Source organism: Callorhinus ursinus, unplaced genomic scaffold (genome assembly GCF_003265705.2).
Source record: "Callorhinus ursinus isolate GAN/ISIS: 27379988/994484 unplaced genomic scaffold, GSC_fseal_2.0 scaffold32, whole genome shotgun sequence".
NCBI classification, from domain to species: domain Eukaryota; kingdom Metazoa; phylum Chordata; class Mammalia; order Carnivora; family Otariidae; genus Callorhinus; species Callorhinus ursinus.
Genome location: NW_027397094.1, coordinates 14645214 through 14664417, shown reverse-complemented (window position 1 = coordinate 14664417; position 19204 = coordinate 14645214). Strand labels below are relative to the sequence as shown.

The following is a 19204-nucleotide window of genomic DNA, read 5'->3' as shown; positions in this document are numbered from 1 at the left end:
ACAGGGTATTATGCTAAGCGAAATAATTCAGTTAGAGAAAGACAATTATCATATGATTTCACTCATATGTGGAATTTAAGAAACATAACATGAACATAGGGGAAGGGAGGGAAAAATAAAATAAGATGAAACCAGAGAGGGAGACAAGCCATAAGAGACTCTTAATCATAGGCAACAAACAGGGCTGCTGGAGGGGAGGTGGGTCAGGGGATGGGGTAACTGGGTGCTGGGCATGAAGGAGGGCATACGATGTAATGAGCACTGGGTGTTATATGCAACTGATGAATCACTAAATTCTACCTCTGAAACTAATAATATAGTATATGTTAACTAAATTGAATTTAAAAAAAGTCAAAGCCCCCATGTTCCTCTTTTGCTGTTGGCCATTATTTGTCACTTTTTGCTACTATCGGTGAGACTTCTCTAGATGCCCCAGCCCTCTGTAGATCTTCTATTTCTAACCTGTATTTTTTTTTTTGCCATTGTGCTTTAAAAAACAACACAGAATTTACCATCTTAACCATTTTGAAGTGTACAGTTCAGTGTATTAACTATATCCATATTGTTGTAAAATAGATCTCTAGAACTTCTTCATCTTCCCAAAACTGAAACTCTGTCTCCATTAAATACTAACTCTCCATTCTGCCCCCGGCCCCTGGCAACCACATTTCTACTTTCTCTCTTTAAGTTTTGACGACTCTAGGTACCTCCTATAAGTGGAATCATAGGGTATTTGTCTTTTTGTGACTGGCTTATTTCCTCTAGCATAGTGACCTCAAGGTTTATCCATGTTGTAGCAGGTGTCAGACTTCCTTCCTTTTTAAGGCTGAATACTCCATTTAAGGATGCACCACATTCTGTTCATGCGTTCATCGGTCTATGGACGCTTGGGTTGCTTCCACCCCTTGGCTAGTGCAAATAATGCTGCTATGACCACGGGCATGTAGATACCTGTTTGAGTCCCAGCTTTAGATTCTTCTGGATATATACCCAGACGTGGAAGTGCCAGATCATTCTAATCTGTACTTTTACTTGTTTGCTTGGGCCCTGTATTTTTCCAAAAAGGATGTAAGATAGGCTGTAATTTCCTGTAGGCTGAAGCACACAAAACACGGGAGACCAGTAAGAAGGGCCAAGACCAGAAAAGGGATGAGAACAGTACAGAAGAGCAGCCATGGGGGAGGGGGTGGTTGCTGCCTTTTAAAGGTCGCATCACATTTCTCCCTGACTTAGACAGCAGAAGGTTAGATTTGGGCAGATTCAGTGAAAGTCACTGGTGTCAGAATGCCTGGCTTGCATCAGGGCGGTACACCTCCTTCACTGGACACCGTGGCAGAGCCCTCCAAGGAGGCCCATTTTACCACCTCTTTGTTCCCAGATACCAATGCACTGACTCAGCTATGGAACATGAAGTTATTATTCAGATTATAAAATATTAATGCAAAAGGCATTTCAAGGGACAGTTGTTCCACCATGACGGCAGTATACAGGACGGCCATATGCAGGATGGATTGGCTGTATTATTGCAGGAAAGTTGAGATGGTAAGTGCTGCTTGTGTCTGGGATTCTATTCCAGCATGAAAGAGAGCGTAGCGGAAACTGTGTCATGTCAGCAAGAAGAGCATCTTCTGTTAATGACAAGGAATTCGTGGTTTATAGTAAACCTCCCCCCAACAGAAGGGATCTTTTTCCTTTATGTTCCATGGACAAAGAGGGCCAGGGCCACCACAGTTTACTGTTTTGTGATGTGGGAATTCACCTAGGGTGCATAAATAGGTCAAGGGTAAGCAGCAGCGAAGATGAGAGCATTCTTCGGGATTATAAGAAAAATAAACAAAATCACATGAAGATCACATCAACATCGTTTGCAAAAGTTATTAAAGATTCTGGTAAATTGTGCTATTTATTGCTCCTTAAATAAAAATCCTTGTTTAAAAAAAAAATCTCAGCATTTAACGCAAAGGAAAAAGAACTTGGCTTCTATATCAGTTTCAGAGTGGGTGGCTGAAACAACACAAATGTTCTGAAGGCTGGAAGTCTGTCTTCTGAGGCCTTTCTGCTTTGCTTGTCAATGGCTGTCTTCTCTGTGTCCTCTCGTGGTCTTTCCCCCGTGCGTATCTGCATCCCGATGCCCTCTTCTTAGAGGGGTGACAGCAATATTGGGTTAGAGCCAACCCTAATGACCTCTTTTTAACTCAGTTACCTCTTTAAAGATCCTCTCTCCAAATACAGCCACATTCTGAGGTACAAATCAGCCCATAACTTAACTTCCTTGATGAGAAAATAAGGTTCATGGAATTTCAGTTTTTGTCTTAGCTACCAAGGCACTTCAGAGCTAAATGTTTCAGTGGATTATAGCAATTATTCATAGCCTGTTTTCTAGTACAAATTTCAAATTGAAATTTTTCTCATCATTTCAATCATTCATTTATTCTCTCATCCAACAAATATTTTTTGTACAGATTATCTAAGCCAGATGCTGTAAGAACTATATGCTGAGAATTCAAAGGATAATAAGACAGAGTTTCTAGCTTAAAGGGGTTTAACAACTCCAAGGGGGTAGACAAGCAAACTAACCATGAGAACATGGTGATGCACATACACAAGTATAAATATATTGATGCCTATATATCTAGAAAAAGAGAGGGAGGTGAGCCATGGGAGTGTGTAAGTTAGATAACACTGGAGGGAGTTGGGAGTAAGGGGTCTAGGGCAGAGCTCCCAGACAGCATCAGCAATGACAGGGCTGGCAGAGGTAGGACTCACAACAGAGACCCAGTCTCTGTTGTGAATGCACAGACACACTGGCCAAAACGCTCTTTCTGTCTCTGACTCATTAATTAAGCCTTACCGAAGAACCACCATGTCACCTTGCCCAGTAGGCCAGGCTCGCAAATTTTATTCTCCTGTTTCAAAAAAGAGATTCGCAAAAACAGAGTGACAGGGTGTAAGTTGAACACAAGTTCTTTTGAAGAAACAAGATAAATGCATTGCTCACACTCCCCATAAGGATCTGTATTTACAGCATAATATTCAAGGCTCCCTTCATGAATCTAAATTATCTGTAACAATTTAAATGATGATTAGCATATTCAGCTTAAGAAGGTAGGCATTTGCCTACCTTCTTATGTATATATACATCTATACATCTATACATACATATATACATATATATACATACATACATATATACATACATACACATACATATATGTGTATATATACACATACATACATATACATATATATGTATATATACATATATACATACATACATATATATGTATATATACATATATACATCTTCTTATGTATATATACATATATGTATATATATGTGTGTGTGTATATATATGGTATATTTCAGAAATATTTTTTGGTAATATAAGAATGTAAAGGTCCATCCCTCTCCCCCAAGCTACCTGAAAAGTTCTACTGTTCAAAATAATGGTGCCTTCAAGAGCTCCATATAACTAATAAGAATTTGGGAGTGCCTGGGTTGCATCCAACTCTTGACTTCAGCTCAGGTCATGATCTTAAGGTTGTGAGACGGAGTCCCGAGTTGGGTCCTTTGCTGGGCATGAGCCTGCTTGAGATTATCTCTCTTCCCTCTGCCCCTCTGCCCCCTCAACTCAAACATTCTCTCTCTCTCTTAAAAAAAAATTTTTTTTGATGGTGTTAACCATTACCACTGATTATATGGCATAATTTTGTCATATAGTATCTCTAATCCTCAAAACCTTACAAGAACTCCTCCGCATAGGTGCTATTATCCCAGTTTAAAATGTGAGGAACTGAGGCTCTAAGAGGTCACGTTGCTTCCCCCGAGGCCCTACTCTAGGAAGAGGCCTGTGGGACACTGAAGCCTGGTTTCCTTCTGCAGTCTCAGGGGAACCCAGGAGAATCCACAGCTTAGACAGTGCTCACTGGGTAAGGCGAAAGCCACCTGCACAGCAAAACACTTCAAGACACAATATGAATGAGTCCAATTGTAGAGAAACAAATTAAAAACACAAATTTGAAAAGGAAACATCAGAAAACGGACACTGACAAAAATAATTAGGACGGGCAATAATGGAGATCCAATAATATGTTATTTCAAAGAATTTTAAAGTCAGACTTAAGACTTGAAGCATGAACTGTACCTAATAAAAGCTAAAATATAAAGGAGGGCCTGTTACGCGGAGAAGAGCAAGCGACCAGGTCTACAGAACCCTCAAAGTCAGAACAGACACGGGTGGATTTAAGTTGTAGGCCTCCTGTGAAGGGCAGAAGTGTCTTGAAAACTCCTGAAGGGAGAGGTAGAGGAGTGAAGAGGACACAGTACAGATAGCCGTCCTGTGTGGCACTACATGTCCTTCCCAAGAGCTGTCAAATCCAGTGCAGGGGAGGTGGAGTTGAAAGGGACTATTTGGTGTCAGAAGTGGGCTCATGAGACATCATGGCAGAAGCATCTGAGAAGGAGGTGAGCAGAACTGAATCCCAGTAGTGACCAAAGGACAAAGTAAAAGGAACGCTGGGCTGGGAAGAGTCCAGCCAATGCCCCAAACACCAGTGCCTTCTGCTCTGGTTTCCTTAGATGGTAAATCCAAGGGAAAATAATACCTCACCTCCAAGATTTCCTATAAAGATAATGTGATGCCAAGTATGAGATGTAATGAGACACCAAACACATGCCCTGCACATAACTAGTGTTCCTAATCTGCTAATGGAATGCTGGTTAAATCTGGATATCAACAACACTTTGAAGGATAAAAAACAAAGCACACATGGGATACTATTATAACAGTGGCTCTATTTAGCAGCCAAAACTCCAGTTTTGCAAAATTTTGCAGAAAGAAAAAAAAAGGAGTTTGCGAAATTTCAGGAATCATAACAAATCTCATGTTTAAAAAAAAAAATAAACTTCCAAACATGATAAATGAAAAGTATGCATACATTCATTTTTTAAGTCAAAATATACTTTCCAGTAAATGAATATGTAAAATGATCAGTGACTCTGTTAAGGTATTATAATTGATATCTCATCTGTTTCAACTGCTAGTAAATGTCAATATTCTTGTAGACAGCATTGTTTATAAAACATTATATATATGGGGGCACCTGGGTGGCTCAGTCGGTTAAGCATCTGTCCTTGGCCCAGGTCATGATCTCAGGGTCCTGGGATGGAGCCCTGCATCAGGTTCCCTGTTCAGTGGCGAGCCTGCTTCTCTCTCTCTCCGCCTCCCACTCCATGCTCTCTCCCACTATGTCTCTCAAGTAAATAAATAAATAAAATCTTTTAAAAAAAACACTATATATATGACTTCATGCAAATTAGAGATCCAGGAATATGCTTTTACCTTTTAAAAATGTTTTAAATTTAAAAATAGCAATTCATGAACACATCATCACGGGAGAAAAAACACAAATGGTATACAGGGTAAAAGGTGAAAGTCTCCGTTTTCATGAATCCTTTAATGATAGTAAATTATGATGGAAATGCTACCTTTACATTAACCTAGAGCAACCATCAGCCAGACCCAGTGCTGTGCGCATCTTTGCAATGCTCACTGATCGTTTTAGGACCGATGAACCACCGGCTTTCATGCTACCCCTGATAACAATAATACCACTCCTATAGATTCACAGAAAGCCTCAGTTTACAGAGTACTTTCACAAACAATACTATCCCATTTCTTAATGTGGGCAGGGTGAAGGGGTTTGAAGCCAGCTCAAGGTGAGGGTAAACGGAAGCAGAAATTGTTGTACTCCCAAGGATCCGACACTGTCTTTCAGTGGCCTGGGCCTGCCTCTCAACCAGTAGTGTAATAAAGATGTTTTAAGGTGATTACTCAAATACTACATAATGGTACAATGTAAAATTTTAAAGTCATGATTATGAATGGACAGACTATACCCAACGAGCTTAGAAATACATCATGGAGAAACTGAGGCACAGAGAAGTACCAGTTTATGACACGGATGCATGGGACACTGTGACTGATAATACTCAAAAGCCCCTCCATGCTAATCTGGAGTTCAGAGGACAGATTCCACCAACCCCACGTGCGCCCCAAGCTTTGTCCTTCTTTCGGTGCTCGGGTGCTAAGCTCTGGGGCCATGGTGATGAAACAGAACCTCTCCCACTCATCTGCCTCCTATAAAAAGAAGCTGACCAGTCCTACTGGGAACTCCCCCTGCAAGGCTACTTCATTCATTTTTATATGTGCCAGGGAAGAATTTCAAAGTCTTTTCTCTGGTGTGGGCCAGCCTCCTGGTCACCACCAGAGCCTGTAGGATATGGTCCTCTGTTGCACTGAGAGGAGTTTGCATAAGGTTATGGTGGGGGGGGGACTCCCACTCCACAAGCTGCACTCAAGCAGCCGTGAAGGACAGAGGGAAGGTGGAGGGAGGAAAGGAAGTCACTAAAGAGTCTTGTCTTCAGAGCTCAATTTCCTGCTTGTTTTTGCTGAACTTGTCTTCAGGACAACTCCTCGTGTCATTGCCGAGATGCCTCCACATGCCAGGACCGTGAGCAGGACACCTGCTTTCTGTCTCACCACCCAGCCTTTGTCCAGGCGGTTTTTCTGCCTCAAGTCAGCTCATCTTCCACATTTTAGCTGAGTTGTCACCTCACCGAGGAAGCCTCCCCGATCTCCTGCATCCCGACCTGGGGCTTCCTGTGTCCGATGGCACCCGACCATAACCTCCATCATACCGAGCTGAATCGGCTGACCAGTGCTTGGAGGCAGGGGCTGAGTCCTTTTGCCGCTGTGCTCCTTTCCCTGGCACAGAGCTACCAGTACATAAGCCTTCACTAAATAGACTGGGAGAATGAGCAGGAAACTAACTTCATTCTTCTTTTGTGGCCAAAACCTAATTGGTGATACCAGCTGAATTTGGAAAGCCAAGCAGGAGAAGTAAAGAATTGTTTCTGGTGTGAGACCTTTGTAAATATCTCCTCAGCGTCTAAATACGAGCCTGGATAGCAGTACTCATCCTTCTATTTCCACACCTACATAGAGTGAAAGTTTAAAGTTTTTAAATTTTCCTTAAAAATTTAAATAAAGTTAAAAAGACTGGAGTTTGTCAATAATCTGGTTAAGTAATTGCCAATGAAACGCTAAATATGAATTCAGTTTTTTATACGCTCACATACATAATCACGCCACTTAGAGAATTTTAAATGTAAAGAATAGCGTGACTCTTTCTGATTTTTCCATGCAATATTTAGTTATTTCCAAGTTTCTGCTCTACCTGGGCTGTTTTTGAGATATGAAGTGTGTGGGTTTGCATCTCTGATCATCCAAAGTTCCCAGGTCCCCTGTGGCTCCACCATTCATAGCATCAGTGACATTCACATCTTCCCAAACGATGTGGGTATTTTTATGTAACTTTGCTCTCCTTGGAGATCCAACACTGACATTCTGGGAGGCAGGGAAGCATTGCAGGGAGCTGGAGCCTCCCCAGGCCTGTGTCAGGGAAAATGTCAGTGTCTCAGAGAAAACCCACATTCTGCCCACACCCCCGCCCCCGTGTACTTCAACTTGTGGTGGGAGCTAGTGCTGACGGCTGAGGGAGGGCTGGGCACAGGGCACAGCGTGTGAGGGTGCAGCTGAGGTCCAGGCCCCCTGGAACACATGGAGGTACAGAAGGGACCAGTGAACCAAAGAGAGTGGGTGGAGACGAAGAGGCCACAGAATGTGGGGTCCTCAGAGCCAGCGGGCTGATGGCAGGGTCGGCAGACCCCGAGGAGTGCACCCTAACCGGGCAGGAAGAGCCATTCCCCTATAGGCGCCACCAGCATACCTGGTGACCAGGATGGGGTCAGGCATCTGAGCCATGACCAGAAGTGTCTCCCCTGCACCTAGGAAAACTCCTTCCTGTACCCAGAAGCCCTGGAAAGGAGGACAGGGAGGTGAGACTGAATACATGGAAGGGGAGAGATGCCCTAAAGACTGAGTTTTTGGATTCGCTGGATGCTGGTTCCCACAGAAACTCCTTCATGACTGGAAGGGCTGGTTCCGCTCCACTGGCCCTTCTCAGTCCTCTCTACCCGGTCAGCGGGATCCCAGAGCAACGTGCGGTCGGTCACAAGATAACATGACCGTTTCTTCACACATCTGACCAATTTCAACCCACAGTGTCCTCAGGCACCTTGTGGAAAACCTTAGTTAAGAAATCATAAAAACAAGTATAACACTGTATTTTTTTTGTAAGCGAGGTTGTCTAGAAGAAATCACAACATCGCCGGGAGGAAGATAAATACAGCAACAGGAAAACCTCACACTAACTTGCGAGCACCCCTCTGCCTGCACCAGCTGAGGCCATCTCTCTCCAAGGTCTAGCCCGGCGTCCCCTCTTCTAAGGAGCCTTCTCCAGCCTCTCTGTCCGAAATGCCCTGCTTGAATCTGTAGCTCCAAGTTCATGTCCAGTGCTACTTCTTACCTCCCGTGTAATCCTTTGCTCTGAGTTCTTTGCTCTGCCTCTCCCAAAGTCATCCTCATAAAGGTGTACCATATAAGTGAATGAGCATTAGTAAGTTACCTCTTGGTAAAATCACAGAAGCCTTCATCTTTTAAGCCCCTTGACGATGTCATTTGCTCTAAGAATAAAATCTCTCTTCAAGTCAAGATTCTCTTCAAGAATCTCTGAATGTTTAGTATATAAGGCTGTCATAAATTAATAAAAAAAGAATCCAGGTGTTTTCCAACCGTGGTGAGCAAAAGGCATCCCAGCCAAGGAAGCCCTTGTGGGATCTGTGCAGCCTGGCAACCAAAGATCGACGTACATGAATTTCTAATGTGCTTGGAAGAGCAGTAAGACAATGACAATGCTGTTAGTGTCAATGAAGGATACCTGTTATATAAATGTCTTTTTTTCCCCCACATTCATTCAGTAGGCTACCATGCAGTGATACAGCCACAACCCAGCAGCAGGGTAAACGTCGGGGTAAGACCTGACTAATTTTGTCAGGCAATCTGACCACAAAACCGGTTTCAAGATCCCCGCTCCTGCAACATTCACAGTGCGGCCGGAACGTACCCGTGGGGCTTCTGTCGGGGTCCTCCGGGCCACCATGAGTAGCAGCTCTTGTTGAAGCGCGCTGACCGCTGGGTCTCCAGAAGAAGGATCCTGACTCTCGGATGTGGTGGTGCTGGAGGAACTGATCTGCATCTCTCTGGGGAGGGGCAAGAGACAAGCTCTGGTTACGCGGGCGTATGGACGTCGTCTGTTCGTTACACACGAACACAGGACACTAGGGAGCCCCAGTGCAGGGAGCGGCTAGGCCTTTGCAACCATTACTGCCTTACACGCGCCGTTAGGGGCTGACAGTCTGCATATGCGACACTATCTGCAGGCAGGTGGGCAATCACCCTGCACACATTCAAATTACTCAGGTTGTCCAGAGGTGCCGTGGGCAGGGGCAGGTAAGTAGATGGTTGGTGTTCTAGAGATGACAACCTTAATTTTCTACATAGTTAATGGATGGGGAGGTGAAAGCAATCGTTTCTAGCTTCATAGTTCATGAAAACAATAAATAACAGTCTGGATAATTCCAAAGACAGCAATCAGGACGAAACGCTGACTATCTACCATCTCCGCTACCGCCCCCAACCCCCAACACACTCCGCATCCCCTCCTCGCCCCCCACCCCCACCCAAAGCAAAGAAAGTGCACAGGAGGTCCAAGAAACGCCTCAGGTAATTGGAAAAGAGGACATTACTAAATTAGTTGTAGTCAATATTTAAGTAGTTCTATTGTCTTTAATCACATATAGTTTGACAGGATGTAAATTAATAAAACTCTTCCAGAAATCTCAAGCCTGGCATCTTTCCTTTGGCTCAGAAAGCAAAAACTAGGACACGCTTCTCCATCTGCTTTTCTAGCGGGGTGCCGACAACCTTGAGGGGGCAATATTGACTGCCTACCCTACAGTCATTTCTAATAGAATTGCTGCTAACATAACTCCAATTTTGGGCGCCTGGGTGGCTCAGTTGGTTAAGCGGCTGCCTTTGGCTCAGGTCATGATCCCGGAGTCCCGGGATCGAGTCCCACATCGGGCTCCCTGCTCAGCGAGGAGCCTGCTTCTCCCTCTGACCCTCCCCCCTCTCATGTACTCTCTCTCTCTCTCATTCTCGCTCTCTCAAATAAATAAATCTTTAAAAAAAAAACATAACTCCAATTTTATTCACTCATCCAAGACTATGGCTTCAGAAGAGAGACTAGGTCCCTCCCTAGTCCCAGGGGTCAATCCTGGTCATTTTACGTGCATCGCTTTAACCCCATTTACTCTAGGCCAGTGCCTGGCTTTAGGAGGAGAGAACGCATCCTAAGAGGCCACCATGGAGCAAAGGGGAGATGGCTAAGGGTAACAGGGAGCTTGCGCACGAGTTTTTCTATTTCTTAAAAGGTAACCAAAGTAAGACACTCTTATTCCTGGCCTTCAGATGCTATGTGAATAAGAAACATTCGGGGCTCTGGCAGCCACACTGTCACCATGAGGAACCAGCCTAAGGACAGCAGAGCTGAGAGAAATTCATTTCCTGATGACAACATTGAGTGTCTGAATTAACCAACCTTGTACTGATCATGTCTTTGGACTTCCTGTCTAAGTCACTGTGATTTTGGGTCTTATGAAACTTGCAGCCCAAACTGCCTCAAGAATGTAGATGCTACAGTAACGTAATGGCTTTCTGATTTCTAGCCTCACACTTCATTGTAAAGTCTCTGACAGGTTTTTGGATCTTTCTTTTTCCTTACTCCTTACTACCGTATTCACAAACACATAAACAGAACAGTGTTTAAAATACTTCCACTATACACACACATGTGCACACATACACACTTCCCTACATCTTTCAGACATAATTCATGACTATTTGATGATACATTCAGTAAAGGCGTCCCTGTAAAGAACCATTCAGGAAACATCATATGTTAAGGTCAGGATTTAAGAAGCAAATCAAGAAGTCCATGGAGTTTGCAAACTTAAAAATCCTATCCTTCCGTTACTTGGATGACTGTGCCACAAACCGTGCTTTTGCTTCCTGTCTGTAGTAGTGGTATAACATCTTCTGCTGACAGAGAAAAGAACCAGTTAGATTTACAAAGGCAATGTCCATTCAGACTTTTTTGCTGTGTCCAGAAACTGCGCGCCCTGTAATTCTGTTGTTCCATCGCTAAATACAATAGGGCTGAAAGTGCCTTGCTCAAACAAACTCAGGGAAATCTAAATCTCAGCAAATGCCAGAACTTCACTAAAACCAAGAGATTAATCTGACTTCGCTGTCAGTGATGTAAGTGAGGACTCGAACCAGGCAGGCAGGGGATGGAAACGTGTGCTTCTGTGAGAAAAATCTAGAAAGTGAATAGCGCCCTCTATTGCCAACCAAAAACTAAGAACTGGCTGTTGTGTAAGGGTGTACAGGACAGCTGTTAAAGCCAGCCTCCCCCTGCTGGTGCTTCCTGCCAGGAAACGTGATACAAAGGAAGTGTTAACACACCTCCGTTAATATCTGCATATTACTTAGCATGTGTCTGATAGTAAAATAATCATAACAATAAATAACTTTATTTTCTTATTGAAGCCGTTTAAAAGTCCCATGTAAAACTCTAGGGTTTGGTTTCTTTTCAAAATCTTCTGGATAAGTTCTAGAATTAAACCAAACGAGGCGTGAATCATTGCTCTCCCAATTACTATCTGTGACTATAAGCATTCATTGTCCGAGCTCAAATCCTCACCCGTAAAACAGGGAAGATATCTCCTGCATAGAGGTTGCGAGAATTCAATCGGACTAGGTATGTAAACCACCAAATGGCGTCTCCCCTATTGTAGACGCTTAATAACCACACCTCACCGTTTTGTTTCCCTGTATTGATATAGGACCCGACTTTGTTTATTCTCATATTAAATACCAACACGATTCCTCTGCTTTTCCTACATTACTTCTAGTTGTCTCTATTAGCATGAATGGGGAGAGAGTGTCACGAGCTCAACTCGCACCTAATCCTCTTTATTTTATAAAAAGAGACCCAAACTTAAGCTTATTAAGGTAGCTTATTAAGTTCTCTCTTATTCAACCTCTTTCATGAAAGTTGAATATTCTAAACAAAGTGTGACAATATTAAGAAAGCCCAGCCTTGTCCTAGCTCTATGACTGGTAGGTCCGCCACAGAAAGCCTGCAGTGGCTTCCTCTTTGGCCAGCAGATGATTCGATGTGACAGTCAGCACTGGTCAACCGGAAGAGATTTCCCCCTGTACTTAGATGTTGTTCTTGGGGTCCTGATATGGCTGTAACCTCTGTGCACCAGCTAGCCCACTCAAGAACCAAAGAGGCGGTGATGTTACAAAACTCACGGAGTGGACAGGAGTCTTCCTACCAATCCTTAAAGAACGCCTGTCCATCTTCTACCTACAGCTGTTCCCAGACTACCTGCTGCTCATTCCCTTTTTTAGCTGTGCACTATGGCCACACAAGGATCTAAAAAGTCTCTGTTTGGGGCGCCTGGGTGGCACAGTCGGTTGGGCTTCTGACTCTTGGTTTCTGCTCGGGTCGTCATCTTGGGGCTGGCTTGGCTCGAGCCCCGCGTCAGGCTCTACACTCAGCATGGAGTCTGCTGGAGATTCTCACTCTCCCTCTGCCCCTCCCGCTCATGCTCCTCTCCTCTCTCTCTCTAAAATAAACAAATAAATCTTTTTTAAAAAATAAAAATAAATACATAAAAAATAAAAAGTCTCTGTTTTACTAACTTAAGGCCAGAGATTTCCCCTCGCATTAATAAATATAATATGAAAGAGCTGAGTTTTAAGAGAGAGTTCCTTCTCTAAAACAGTAATATTCCAACCCTGTAGTAAAACTACACTCTGAGCTACCACAGAACAACACTTGTGCATCTGGTCTTGATTACCCTCTCTCTGGTTCATCTCTGGTAAACTAGTTTGGTTCAGGGTGATGGCATCAATAAATTGATTTAAACTAGACAGTGAGCTCAAAGCAATAGCAAAAATAGTGGCTAATGACAGAAGTTACTAAAGAAGCAGCCACTAGAAGGAAATCAAGATGGGCCAGGATCTAGAAGCTGGTCTGGGCCAGAATGGTGACTCCTGTATGGGCAGAGCTGGGCCTCAGATTAATGGCAACAGCGTTCCACCATATTGTACCTCCCGGTTTTCATTCCATTTGTCTAGGCTTCTACAAGGAACAGTCAAAAAACATATGCTTCTTCTATATTTTCCCATTAATGTGGGGGAAAAAAATCCTGAAATTCTTCGTCTTCCCCAAATCTCAAAACTGTGGCCTACCCACCATCTAGAGAAGGAGGGCCTCTCTTTCTGCTGGTCCCTTTTGTTTTTCAGGCTTCCTCAGGGGACACGGGAACTAACAGCCAGGAGCGGGGGGGGGTATGGGGGGGGGGGGCGCAGCCTAAAAATGCAAGTCACAGCAAGCAATGTGTTCAATATGTAGGATATTTAAGTAAAGCAACACTATTTTGAAAACGATAACCTGTATTACTGAATTTTAACATGAGTTCTAGATTTAAAGTCTGTGAAACAACTCTCCTTTCACAGGTAAAATTCACCCGTGCCCTTGAGCAAAAGGAAGGCGAGGGACAGGGCCTCCAGCACGGGGTCTGCTGCCACCGTGTGGCAGTCGGGGGTATGACCACCAAAACAGAAGCCCCTGGTGCAGCAGACCTTCCCAGTGATGCAGAGAAGGGGCCTCAGAACAGAGGTCTTTCTAGAATCAACCTCACAAACCTTCCATCCTTATGACTCTGTGCCTGGATGAAAACTTAATCTCTCTCTCCTGTGTCCAAGAAACCGAAATAAGGGCCACAGTGGAAGGATCAGACAGTAAGACAGAAACCACAGACATTTGGAATGACAGAAACTCTTCAAAGGCAAGCCCCTGGATGTTCCTGGGCTTCTTCCAGATCACTTCCACCTGTGTGATCAAAAGCACCCAGATCCCCGAAAGTTTTTTTTTTTAATTTAAAGCAGTACACATATAACTCTCCACTTTGCAAGTCAACATAGTAATGTAGCTATATGCAAACTCTGAAATACTTACAACTAGAGTTCACATTTTCCCAACTTAAACCTGAATGGGACACAGAACTGAGCTTATCCAATATTGGGAGAATTCACATTTTTCTCCACATTTTGAAGACCTAATTGACTAACTTCAATACCGCATACTCTAGTTCAGCTAGTCCAAACCAGGGATCGCTATTTCTTTTGACTAATGAAAAAAAAAAAAAAGAGGTCTAAAAGAGAGAATTATTTTTTGCAACTTCCTGCTACTTGACTTCTTTGGAAACCAGGGACATATCATTGTGGCTTGAAAGGGCTTTCCTGAGAGCTGATCCCAACAAAAAGGAAAGTTTAACTAAGATAAGGGTCAGAAAGGTTGGTAATGTCAACTAAAGAGTAAGAATTCTAAAGAGGCAACAAAGAGTAAGTGCAGGGCTTTGATCCACCTTTGGAGTGTAGTACTCGATGGGTTTGGAGATATAGCAGTGTCCAAAAATAAGCCTAGTTTATAACCAGAACAATATCTGCTTCGATATGTACTACAATGATTCAAAAGCAAATAAAAGCCAAAAATAAGTGAATTTGGATAAATCACTACACTATTACCCAACCTACTCTATGTTTTCAATTAAAAACAAGTTGAGGTACAAAAATCCCTCAATAAAAATCCGATAAACTAGGACGCTCCAGAGGCGCCTGGGTGGCTCAGTCGGTTAAGCATCGGATCTTGGCTTAGGTTTAGGTCATAATCTCAGGGTCGTGGGATGGAGCCCAGCACTCCACTCAGAGTCAGCTTGTCCCTCTCCTCCCCCTCTGGCCCTCCCTTTGCCCCTGCACGCCTGTGTGCACAGGCGTGCTCTCTCACTCTCTCTCAAATAAATAAATAAAATCTAAACTAGTATTCTCCCGAATGAGCTTCCATTCAGTAGACTATTATGCCTACTTTTTGAATAATGGATGTTCAAAATGAATGTAAATACTATGTCTTTCCATCAGATTTCACTGGAGAGCAAACAATATGCATTTTGTATGCATTTTCATTAGATTGTTTATGACACTGGAAAAGTCAGATTGATACTGAAGCATGGTTATACATGTTTCACACAAGAAAGCTCTGCGATGTTAACTTGGAAGAATTTATAGACAAAAGAAAGGTAAATCTCTGCTGAACAAGGCAAAGAAACTATCAAGCTTTAATTGCAAGACCTACAGAGGAAATAAACAAAAGTCCAGTCTGCAATGAACCTTTTAGATACAAGACACACTTTCCAAGCAGATAGCCTACATCAACTTTGATTTTCTGGGCAAACCAGTGACTCTACCTTTCTAGGTAGATTAGCTCATTTTGGGCTGAGCTACAAAATCAGTCCTATGTGCTGGGTAATGAATTTATCCTCTGCAAGTTTTTTTAAGCAGCAATTCCAAATGCTGCAGTTCAAGCCATAGTTCCCTCCTTCTAGTATCTGGGGAAAACAGAACTATGTTAGAGAGCGTAACCAAAGGTACCTGCTTTATGGACAGTTATTGTACAACCGGAAAATGCTGCTTAAATTTCTTTGGCAGTTAATGAGAAATGCATCGGTTCGCACAATGACAGTGAGAGCAAGGAGGGAAATTTGTTTCCTCCCCTGGTTTCCTCCAGGAATCCCCAAAGAGACATGGACGTTGCACTGCAAACAATTCCCTATTCATGCTTGGGAGTCAAGGATATAAAACTGTCACATGGCAACTGGAATGAACAATGGCAAAGAGGAGTGGTTTGCTTGCCAATAATAAGAATCAGTGGTTTAATGGCCTAGTTGGAGGCCATCCCAGCCACTGAAGCTGCCTTACAGGGAAAAAGCTGCTTTTCCAATATCTTCCATGGCTGAATAGCTTAGCAACAGCCCTAACTAGGAATCCTTCCAAGTTCAAAATCCAAGTTTATATTTACTATAGTGGGAGAACTCAACATTTAATGGCATGAGAAGCCAGGGATACAATATTAAAGTACCTGCTCTAAAATTAGGACAGAGGCCCAAATGTTGGAACACAACAGGTTGACAGGGAGAATGCAAAGTACTTAACCACCTTAAAAACTCATAAAGTGACTCAAAAAAGCCCAAGAGGGAAGGCTTTCACCGAGGTTAAGTCAGGATGCTTTGCTCTACAAGGCCATTAGTGAACTTGAGCCCCTGGCCTGCTGCCTGTGTTTGCAGATAATAACAACAACGTCCTTATAGTAGGTACCGTCCTAAGCACTGTCGATATCTACTATATTTAACTAGTAAAGCCAGCCAGTGAATTGATTACTATATTATTTCCGTTTATGGATTAGGAAACTAATACCTAAGATGGCTGAGCAAGTTGCTCAGTGTCAACCGGAAACTTCGTAGGAGTGTAGGAGCCGAAACCTGGATGAGCCTAAGACTGACGCTCGTGTGCATGCTCTGGGGGTACTATGGGTCCTAGTGTTCCATCACAGCCCCCGTCCATGCGGACACAGAGAACTGCTGCCTCAGGGATGAATGGAATACAAGATGGGAAAATCTAACCTCAGCTGCAATCTCTGATTTCTACGTACAGTGGGTTTAAACAGAGCCATTTTGCAGGATTGTCTGTTTGTTTTAGTTTTAGTTTGGGGGCTTTTGGGGTCCATTTTCCCACTTACAAAAAGAAGATAACATTCTGTATTCAAATGACCAGGCAAACTGCTACTGCTTCTGGCTCTCTCATTCTAACCCATCACAAGTTGAGGGCCTCATTTGTTGATGTTGTCTTGATAATCAATCCCATCTTCATGGGATTGTTTCTGTCCACAAATAGGTCAGATTGCTTCTGCTATAAGTAGAACAAAGCGTGAACTGCCTAACCAGTCTTCATGGCCCCCGGGGCCCGACTCAACTCCTCCTATTCAGCTCCTCACCCGCTCCCCCTAAATGCCCAGCTGGTCTGCTCACGGTCCAGAACTCCAACTGGCCTACCTGTGTCATGTCCAGTGATTCAATTTGATTCAATTCAATACTTACTGAACATCTATCTGCAGAGGGCTAAGTGAGGGCTCTAAAGGCACACTTTTCTCCAGACAAGAACAGTCCGGAGAGATAGGAGTCCTACACAAATAAATGAAGCACCAGAGAGAATGCGATGAGCCCTCCTCTGATGGTGACACGGAAAATTCGTTTTATTTTCGCAGTAGGGACTGATCAGATAAAGAAGCATAAGGAGGCAGGTTGTAATTTGTGCTTTGAGAGATGATTATTCCAAAAGGTAGGACTGAATGGAGAAGGGCATTCAAGGCAAAGAAGAGCAGATGTTTAGAGGAAGGGCTGACAGTGGGCTCGTGTGGGCCTCGCAGAGAGGAGGGATGAGGGACAGGGCTGCGCAGGGGTGTGGAGGAGCAGGCTCACTGCACACCTGCCCAGACGTGCACTGGGGCATCTCCCTAGGGCATGTATCTGCAGGAAGGGCTGCTCCCCAGGAGGACTCAGGTTGCGGGGTGAAGGCCCAGGCTTCAGAGCAGGAGTGGACAACCAGGAGTCCACAGGCCACACACAGCCAAGCACACACATCATCTGTGGCCTGCGGTAGTTCCCCCCCAAAATAAATAAATAAATAAATAAAACTGATAACATGAGACAAAATAGAATTTTACAAATAAATGTGTATTTTTAGCCCCTTGGAGAAAATACTGGAAAATCCGGTCAGGCCAGGCTTAGTGGACCAGGCTTAAGTAGACGGAAGAGAAGCAGCAGCAGGCCCTCTGCAGAAAGGATCAATGCCCTCCAGTGGACTGCAGTAGCCACCCTGCCTGGGAGCCACAGAGCTCTGAGTTTGTGGCCCATGCTGGGGGAGAGGAGCAGGGAGGGAGATTTACGTGTCCAGAGGCCGCTTACTAGCCACGGAGGTCGAGCATGTTTCTTAGACGGTCTTACTTCCTTTGCTGTGAAATGGAGCAAATATCACCTGCCTCCGTTCTGTCATGCAGGTGAAATTAGATAATTTATGACTTAGCAGAGTGCTTCGCACATAATACATATTTCACAAGTGGTGGTCACCACTGCCAGAATTATTACACGGAAATGCTTCCTCCAGGGCCAGGAACTGCCATAACATTGCTTCCCACAGAAAAACCAGAGGCGTCTTGGACACGGGTGTGAGGCGTAAGGGACCTGGCCCTTCTAAGTGGCAAAATCCTAACCTGTGGCCTTGCACTCGGTCCACTGCCTTCCGCTCTGGTATCATTCTTTACCTTAGAGATAGAGAGGATGCTCTCCCCCATGCACACCCCTCACACAGCAGTATGTTAATGCAGGGGTTAAAATATTTCAGTTGAACCAGCCCGCTTGCTTTTATCCTATTTACAACAGTTTTTCCTTCATACAACCAATTCAAAGATACCCAAATCATCATTATATCATGAACTGCCATGAAAGCCAAGGCTTACTACGAATCCAAAGAAATCAGCCTCCCATGATGGGTGGCATAGCTTTCAATGTCCCCAGACCTGGGGAGGACTTTGAGACTGTTGGAAAATCCAGCATAAGCCTGTCAGACAACAGTTTAAATCCAGAAGATCATCTGACTCTAAGAGAACTGAGCCATTTTTCCTGAGCATGAGTTAAACATATGGCACCCCCTTAACCACTTTCCCAGAACTACCGAGGGAACCGCTTCAACACTATAATTTTGCTAAGTGAAGTGACTTGAGTTTTGTTCTCACGCATTAAGCAAGAAGCACACTCTACATCTCCTATGCCCAAATGAGCCACCGAATTGCCGCAACACCCCATAACAAAGTCCCCTTTAAACGACGAACTTATTTTAGCGCATAGACAGTCTAGAGAACATGAATAATCTCAAGCAACAGTCTGTCCGTGTGATAGCAAACATGTATATTATTCCATTTTGTCTGTGAAGCACGACGAGGAGAAGATATGCACGGCTGTGTGCCATTCTTTCCTAGAGCTCTTAAAACCAATGCCCTGTTAAATTACCTTGGGGAGAGGGCAGGTGGACAAAGACAGAACTTGGCATGTGAGGTGGTGGGCCAAGAACTCTCCATCGGCATGTTCACACCCAAGAAATGTTAGTGATGACTAGGGACGTTATATAAAGCTTTTCTTGAAAGGGAAAGCTGCTTTTACAAAACTTGATCCTTTTTCTCTTTAGAGCAGTTCAGTAATTAATCTAATCGATCCATT

General features: G+C 43.8%; 1 protein-coding gene across 1 annotated transcript in view; it reads right to left on the bottom strand.

Moving 5' to 3' along the window:
• The window catches only part of PCNX2 (pecanex 2), a 313479-nt gene that overhangs the window by 221503 nt on the left and 72772 nt on the right, over positions 1-19204 (bottom strand). Inside the window, exon 9 of the mRNA XM_073879043.1 lies at positions 9028-9163. Within this exon, the coding sequence (XP_073735144.1) occupies positions 9028-9163 (136 nt within the window). The remainder of the gene's footprint in view (positions 1-9027; positions 9164-19204) is intronic.